The sequence below is a fragment of the Sylvia atricapilla genome, chromosome 8, assembly GCF_009819655.1.
Source record: "Sylvia atricapilla isolate bSylAtr1 chromosome 8, bSylAtr1.pri, whole genome shotgun sequence".
NCBI classification, from domain to species: Eukaryota; Metazoa; Chordata; class Aves; order Passeriformes; family Sylviidae; genus Sylvia; species Sylvia atricapilla.
The window spans coordinates 15069925-15078988 of NC_089147.1; the positions used below are offsets into that span (position 1 = coordinate 15069925).

At 37.2% G+C, this 9064-nt stretch overlaps 1 protein-coding gene across 1 annotated transcript in view; it reads left to right on the plus strand.

Moving 5' to 3' along the window:
• Positions 1-8689, plus strand: part of LOC136364139 (adhesion G protein-coupled receptor A3-like) — a 257612-nt gene extending 248923 nt beyond the window's left edge. Inside the window, exons 18-19 of the mRNA XM_066323790.1 lie at positions 1984-2079; positions 5201-8689. Coding sequence (XP_066179887.1) covers positions 1984-2079; positions 5201-6422 — 1318 coding nt within the window. The 3' untranslated portion in view covers positions 6423-8689. The remainder of the gene's footprint in view (positions 1-1983; positions 2080-5200) is intronic.
• Positions 8690-9064: the final 375 nt, after the last annotated feature.

The following is a 9064-nucleotide window of genomic DNA, read 5'->3' on the forward strand; positions in this document are numbered from 1 at the left end:
TCCAATCTGTAAAAAGTGGTGGCACTGCAAAAAATGAAATTATAGGTTGCATTTTAGGTAAATTCTATGGTGTAATCACTTCAGATGAGTTCGAAGTGCATTTTCCTGTACTTGCTTCTGTATTCCTATTTTTTCTGCTCCTTACTATTTCTTAGATTAATTAGGATTAACTTTTCTATGCCTCATTGCTGTACCCTAGTAATTTCCTGAATTTCAAAAATGCCATTGAAAATGTCTTTGTAAAAAAATAATAATAAGCTATTAAGCTAGCTTATTCAACATGCTCAAGTCAAAAGATATTTACAATCATTAAACTGCAGTGAATGAATGGATTTTGTAGGAAGACAGCTTGTTCATTGGAATTTGTTGAGCTCTTCAGAATAAGCCAAGTTGAAGAAGAAATATACACTCAGTGACTTTGAAATTATAAAAGCTGAAGGGCTTCCTGATGAGTGCAAAATATGATTTTCTCTGGTCTGTTTACAGTTTAGACCATTAGGACAAAGATTGACTGTAAATGTTAACATGAAATTTTCTGAGGCCTGACCCATAATTCTGCTTTGGAAGGAGGTGGGAAAAGAGGTTAAGGAATTCTGACACTAATTCTGGTCTGGAATTAAATGCTGATTTATTTAATCTTATTATTGCTCTGTTTCTGTAAAAATCCTATCTTGCAATGACTGCGAAATTTCCTAATATTTATAATATGTTACAGAAAACTAGTGACTAGATTGTGATCAGAATATGTCCCACATGTTACCAGGTTCCTCTTGGACCTGGGGGACATGGCAGCAGAGACTGGAAAGTGTCTGTATCCCTGCATACTGTTTCCACATCAAAGGAGTGGCTTGAAAAGAAACTAATTTTGTCTGCTGACAGAGGAGCATTGGTTAAGCCAGGAAGTGAGTCAGGATTTCAGAGAGCCAGCTGAGCTCCTGGGTGCAGTGGAACATTTTCCTCTTGCCACTGAGCATTGTCACTTCCAGCTGCAGGGATGGGGGCTGGTGCTCCCCACCTCTGAGCCCGCAGCGGGGCAAGTGCTGAGCTCCAGGAAGAACGTTGTGTTTTGCTTATATAAGTGGAAAATGTGATGAGGGTTCATTTTGCTGAATTTGGACATAGGCATGAAGGATGCCACATTCTGTGAGATCCCTGGGAGTTCAAGGTAGCCCTGTGAGCCCACGTTGAAATGACTGCTGCGTCCAAGTAGTTCAATGGAGTTTAACCAGTAAAAGGTGTGCAAAACGTTGCGCTTTCTGTCTTACGATACAAGTCTTTACAGAAAGACTAACACTTGTCAGATCTTGCTGAAGCCTTGGAAGTGCTCACATTTTAATGCATTTGCAAAGCTGGTTATTGAAAGGCTGAAGAAAAGTGAGGTGTAAGCAAAATCCTTCTGATTTCAGGTTTTTCCCTGTGAAGAAATAAACCAAAATATTTTACCAAGTAGAGTGCTCCTTTTCTCTTTGGCTAACTGAGCTTACTTTCTTTTGTCATGTGGGAGATACGAATAAGTTTCTGTGATTTCACTGGATTTCCCTGGTATTTGTATGATAATTTGAATAAGCTGCTTTGCCCAAATATTTTTAATTTATAATGCTTGCATATTTAATAACTATTAAATATAAATATCTAGGTGAGGGGAAAAACTTTATTTAGAATTTAGATTCTATCATTAGACAATGCTTAGTTTTTCATATTACTCCAATAGTAGCTACAGTTACTGAAATTATAAATCAAATGTTTGTTAATAGCGAGTCCATATAAATATTAAATATTAAGCTTTCTTCTCTTTGCTCCATGGAGTACAGTCCTTCTTGTGATAATACTTCATTCTTTGTTTTTCTGGTTTTAGGGACTCATTTAATATTTCAGCAATATTTTTTTCCCAGTCTTGAAATACTTCAAGAAAGTACAATCATGTAAAAATATTTTTGACTACAAGTCAGGCAAATTAAAATATCAGTTATTATCTCTCAACAGATTTTACCTGATTAGTGGTGGAGTTCCGTTCATTATATGTGGGATTACAGCAGCAACCAATATCAATAATTATGGGATTGAAGGCAATGCACCATAGTAAGTATAAACTACTATCATAAAACTTTTAAGGAACACAGATTCTCTTTCTTATCCAAATAAAGGTAGCTGTCTTCATAAAGGGTACAGGCATGCAGTTTGGGATGGTATCTGTTATGAAATTGTGTTAAATGTTAGCTGGGAAGGAGCAGTATCTTAATCTGCAGCTTGGTGCTCCACATCCATTACTGGCAATACAATCACCTTTCATTTACAGAATTACTCTTCATTTACATGTGAATAAGTGAAAGATATTAAAAAACCCTAATGAATATCATATCTAATGCATGTAAGAATTATTTAAATATTTTCATTTAATTATCTACCTTGATTTGATATCCTTCTGGCAACTTAGAGCAATTTAAAAACAATGATGAAAGAAAAGGACAAATAAAAATCCGTTCCCCACTTCGTCCACTCCCGTCCCTCTATTAAAATCCAAATATTTTGGATTTTGACCAAATGAAAATGTTCCAGTCACAATGTCTGGCAATCATGTCATAATCCTTTCATTTCCTTGTGTGTAGGTAGGTGTTTCAGTAGACCTCCACAAGCTCACCAGGCATCACATTGTTATTAATTCCAGATTCTTGACTTGAAGCATGAGGCATCCATAAGTACAATAAGTCTTTCCCTAAAAGCATAGCAGAATGTGAATTAGACTGCAAAGTTAAGCACAGTGTGTGTAAGAGATCAGCATGGCAGTGACTGGCACGCTAATGGATATTTTAGTACTCTGGCAGCACTAATACTCCAGAGGACATCACTCTTAGTTACTGCTTTGAGCATCTATTGTAACACATTTGAAACTGGTTTTGTTCTGGGCATGAGAAGTGGCAGCCAAGGAGAATGGTTCATAAGTGAGCATCTGGCTCCTTAAGGACATTTTTATAGGTAATTGAAATTTAAATTCCAATAAAAAATCTGTGTATACCATGGCTAACTCTATGTTCTGCCTAAGGCCCAACTCATATTTATTTATTCAAATTTATCCAATTAAACAGCCAGTTTATAATCAACAGTGTATTATAAAGCTCTATTATTTATGTTCATAAATATGAGACATTTTTCATTTTGGTGCAGTTACTGGGGTTATACTTTTCTTTAATCATGTTAATGTAGCAGATCAATACCTGGTGCCACAGTGTGCACAGGAAACAAGGGACAGATGAGGAATGGTTATAAGATTGAGTAAAAAGCTTCTAATTCAATGGAAGCATATGTGCCTTTTTTGTATTTTATGGTATTAGTAAAGTAAATGTAGATCCGCAAGCTTGAACTTTTTTTACAGAATAGATTTTGTAAGTGATCCACAATGAGATTCTACTTGAAATAACAGCATCCCATGAGACTGTTCCACTCGAGAGCATTCCACTCTCCACTTTGCATCAAATATGCAGCATTCAAATGGATTTTAAGTATTCATATAGCTTTGTGTTCTCTGTTTACCCAGTTAAATATAGGTGGTAATTTACCTATGTTTTCACAAACATCTTTCAGGGAATTTTTTCTTGTGCCTGTCTAACAGTAAATTATATACTCTTTGGAGTGTTTCTAAGTTCATTAATACTAGTATGTATGTTTCTGTTTAAGGTTCAGATTTCAAAAATTCAAAGTCATTATTCTGCAGTTTCTTGCTGTAAAACCCAGTGGGATGATCTCTATTTAGCTGAGAGGTTCTCAGCCTGGGAGGAAAAGTCATTCTGCCCTTTTTATAGTAACTCGTAGATAATTCCTGGCTAGACAAGAATCTGATATCAGAAGTTTCCTCACTGGAACTAGAGGAACAGCAACTAATCACACACGCCTAAATGAATATGAAGTGTCACACAGTGTCACTTTTAGAGCCGGAATCATCATGACAGATCACCTGGTATGTCTTTCTGACCCAGTGGGAAATTAGCTATATCCAAACCATTCCTGACAGTTATTTATCTGAGGTACTTTAAATGCTCCCCTAATGGATAGACCGCATTTCATTCCAACAGCTTATTATCCTAATTGTCCTAACAGCTAAGAAACTTCTAAAAAAATCTAATTTAGATCTTTCTTGCTGCAGTTTAAGCCCATTACTTCTTGTCCAAGTACAAGAGATAAAGTAACTTATTCCTCTTTCCAGAAATCCATGCAATATTTAGGATATAAGAACCTAGTAGCAGCTGTACTAGGCTATACTGCCAGCTCAGTTCTCTGTCTGTAACTATGGCTAAAATAGATCATAGAAAAGAGTCAAAACGAGGCAAATATTCCTTCTTCCTCTAACCCATGTTCTGCCAGTTCCATCTAGGATTTCATTAGTGTTTTCTTTTTCTATATTTGTTTGATCAGGTCATTCGTACTTAAGACAGTCCTCTCAGACTCATACTGGCCTGTGAGCTATTTTAAGCTGTTGTAAAACGCTTATGGTTATATTATTTAAAGCCTGGCAAACCATGATCATGCTACAATGATATTATGTTACTAACATATCACAAAGAGACCATCAGTTTCCCTGATTTTTCTGGGGACATTCAAAGTGACATAGCCGAACTCCCAGGAATGCTAGAAATTGCAGAATTCAGAAATGGCATATATATTTGAGGTCTGCTTACTGCAGAAAGTGGTGACAGTTCAACTGGAAGTATTTTTTCAGCCTCTCTTCATACTCAGGCTGTTCTCTTGCAAAAAAATTCTATAAGAACAATCTTCAGGCTTAAGAATTTGTAGCAATGTTCATTGATACAGACCGCTGAAATCTGTACATTTCTATTGCTCACGTAGAGTATATAAACTCTGCCTCATTTGCTTTTAAATCAAAGTATTAGTGCTGACATTTTAATAGTAGAAAAAAGGGTTGACATAAATGGCCTTATACTTCACTGCAATTCCAGAGTCTAAACTGACCTACATTTCTTGGAAATTTTCAGTTTTAATAATTGGTAAATTATACCATATATTCTATTATATAAAAAATTAGAAAGTGATGCCTCAGCTTAATTAATATTAAGGACAGGCTCCCTCTCTCCACAAGTTCAACTTCTGAGATCCTGTTGTGTCATACCAGTCAGACAGCCGTCAGTTGTCCATCACATCTAATGTGGGCTCTGAAATGTTCTTGACTCTCTCTTTTTGTTGTTTTCAGTTGCTGGATGGCCTGGGAGCCCAGTCTTGGTGCTTTTTACGGGCCGGTGGCGTTCATAGTGCTAGTGACCTGTGTTTACTTTCTCTGCACATACGTGCAGCTGAAGCGCCATCCTGAGCGCAAGTATGAGCTGAAGGAAAAGACAGAGGATCCACAGAGAATGCCAAGTACTGACATGGGCCACGGTCATATTACAGACTCTGTGTCCATTCCCCAGGCAACCTGCCCCATGATTTCTTCTTCCTTACTGGAAAATGAGCATTCATTTAAGGCTCAGCTTCGAGCCGCAGCATTCACTTTGTTCCTGTTTACTGCCACTTGGACCTTTGGAGCACTTGCAGTATCTCAAGGTCATTTCTTGGATATGATATTCAGCTGTCTTTATGGAGCCTTCTGTGTGACCTTGGGGCTTTTCATCCTGATCCATCACTGTGCAAAGCGAGATGATGTGTGGCATTGCTGGTGGTCCTGTTGCCCGTCCAAAAGAAACACCTATTCTGTGCAAGTCAATGTGCGCCCAAAGGTCAACATCAATGGCGACACTCAAGTTCATGCACCTTGTCTGCAGGAGTCACCGTGTCCCAACAAGTCAGGTGTGTTTAATCACCCAGCAGCCAGCCACTGCAAACTCACCAACCTGCAAGCAGTTCAGAACCACGTTAACTGCCTGTCGCCCGTGACACCGTGCTGTGCAAAAATGCACTGTGATCAGCTGCTTGACGACGAAGCTCACATTCATGTCCACAACGAGGGAACCTTCAGACCCAACATGCACATTCACAGATGTCTGAAAAGCAGAACTAAGCCACGTTACTTCAGTCGGCACAGGTCTGCGGGGGAAAGAGAGTACGCCTACCACATCCCCTCGAGCATTGAGGGCAGCATCCACAGCTCCCACACAGACAGTCCCCACAGCACACACGAGAGCCAGTCGGGTCACAGGCGGGCCTGCTGCTCCAAGAGCGACCCGTACCCGACCGTCAACCAGCCCGAGAGCAGCGACGCCAGTACTGTGATATACAGTTGTGGTAAAATGCCAGACAGTGACACTGTGCACCACCCAGCTCACTTTGAAATGCACCCACGGACACAGTCATTGCCATTTAACACAACAAATCACAACGGAATTCTCAAGGGAAACATGCATGAAGCCATGATATACAGCTCAGATAGTACAGGAAATATCAAAACTGGCCCTTGGAAAAATGAAACTACTGTGTAGTTTGTGGGCCATCATAATGTGTTTTTTGCCCTAAACCATCATTATCTTTGTTTTTATTCCAAAATAAGTATGGTGATACGTTTGCGTAGCTCATCAGTAAATTGTACAGCTTTTCATTTTCTTTGTAAGTGTCAAAAAAGAGGGATAGTGACAGTTTTAAAGTGAAATTATTTTTAAAAGAAAGTTATAAAGTTATTCTAAAGATAATGAGAAAATGAAGTCTAGACAATTGAATAAGAGAGGCAATATCCTTTTGTTATGCAGAATGACATTTCTTTAGAAACATCATTTTCATTCATTGTTTTCACTTTTTTTTCTGTAGTAACTTCAGACACTTTTTATAAACATATCAGCATCTTAAACTTTTACTTATTTATTTTTGTAGAAAAATATTATTACTGTGCCATGGATTTTAATCAGAAGTGGCTATGGTAGAAATGTTAAACAGGATTTTATAAAATTGCAGCTTTTTAGATATACAAAAGTGATACTGCCTCTAAAACCTTCTGTAGCATATGGCCTGTAAAGTCATGTAATGTACAGTCTCTGTTCTGTCCTTTTTCTTGTTGGAGAGAAGTGCTAGGTAATGTCTCTGTTACATCTTTGGTGCTGTATTGGTTGTATTTTGCATGACATATGTCAGGATATACCATTTGCTGTTTTCTAGTGTTACATGTGTTTTAAAAAAGAACAAAAAAAAAGTGTGGTACAAGGCTGTGAAAAACCCTATTGATATTAATCTAGAGCATTATAAATCTACAGGAAAAAAATCACTCTGCACTAGTTTTAAGTGGCACAATCCTTTGTATAAGGTTATATGATAGCTTTGATAAGGGTCCACTCTAATGTCTTTACGGAGCATGCACTACTCATTGTATGTGGCACTGTGCAGTGTAATAGCAATTGTCTCAACAAGTTTTACACTTCTTTGTAAAGTATGCCTTTTAAACAAATCTGTAAGCTGTTCCACGGTAACCTTTCCACATTTGTTAGGGTAGAGCAGTTTTATCATTAACTCTTTGAGGACTACAGTTATTTTCTTAAAAGTAGCTTATTCTAGTTCAGAGATACTGTATATATGATACTGTCTATTTAGTTACATGACCAATGTAGTCCAGAGTTGTCAGGAAAGAGGAAGTTCAGTAATTTTCTAAAAACACACCTTCTTAGAATCCATGTCTTAATTTCACCATTTGCTTTCTGAGAATCCATTTCCTCCTCTAGCAAGTTTCAGATTGTCTTAATCCTTTAATGCAAATTTGACCTTCAGAGAAGTTCTTTATGTTCATGATTTCTGCTGAATTGTAGGGCATTCCAGGGTCAGTATCATTGTCTATTAAAAAGGCTCTTGGCAAGATTTTTTTCATGTTTCCATGAACATCTGGACACAAAGCGTCAACTCACAGTACAGAACTGCATCAGAATGATCCCTATATGAAATGAAACTGCTTTTTACAAATAGGAAGGGTGCAGAATAATAATAGATTTCAGAAAGTGAATGGAAGCATAGAGCTGTGAGGAAAATGTCTACAGTGGAAAGTGAACAGTGCATCCAGAAATGAGAGGAAAAGCACAATTCTGTATGTTCTGTATTCCCCTTTGGAGGTTTCCTCCCAAATTTGCCCTAAACCAGGACAGCCACACAAGAAAGTTTGCTGTGATTCTTCACACAGACTTACGTAATTGTTGCAGAAAGGAAATAGAAAATTCCATTGAGAGACCATCAGTCTGCAATTCTCTGTGTATATGTGGCAGAAATCATCATCATACCTCAGCCCCATATTTTTCTGTTATTAGCAGTTTATTAGACTCTACCTTCTTTTTTTTTTTTTTTTAATATGTAGGAATAAATTTCCTAATAGTGTACATAAAGATGACAATTATAATTGTTAGAATGTTATAAAAACATGTAAGTCAGATGAATGTGTTCTGCAGTGTTGCAGGTGGGAATTAGTACTCAAAGGGTTAATGCTCAGTATCTGAGTGCAAGAAATCTTGTTTTTCTGTATTTTTGTAAATTTGAAATATATATTGTAAACTCCAGCAGTGCAATGTATCCATCTCAGATTGTGTATTTTTAAAAGGTGAGCAAGAAGAATGCACTAGGTGGTTGTCAAGTTTTAAGCCAATATTCAACAGTTTCATGACTGCTTCTTTAGCTAATACAAAAAAAAGACAAAACACTGAGCTTTATTATGTATATGCTGTATATGCTTGAACTGTCTCTAAACTAAAATACAGTATTTTTCTTTGTTTGCATACCGAAATATTTTCTGTTTCATAATTGTTTTCTTTTAATATTACTTTTACTCATTCCACATAGACAGTGAGCCCTAAATAAGCATAATGTGAAATCCAATTCTCTGTGTCTCAGCACTATGTATATGTATATTCTGTAACAGTAAAATTGTAGGAAGTCTGTAGACCATTATGCAAAATATCGTACACACACACACAGAGCCAAGATGAAATACTCACTCTGCAAGAATCCACTCAGTAAGCTCCTTTATTCAGCTTGTGTTTTAATCACCTCTGTTATTTTGTCTGAGAGGCCAATTCCATATTCATAATGGCTTACAAAAAAGTAAATAGGTGCTGCTTTCCACAGAATCAAACTCTCTGGAATTAAAACTTAAAATATT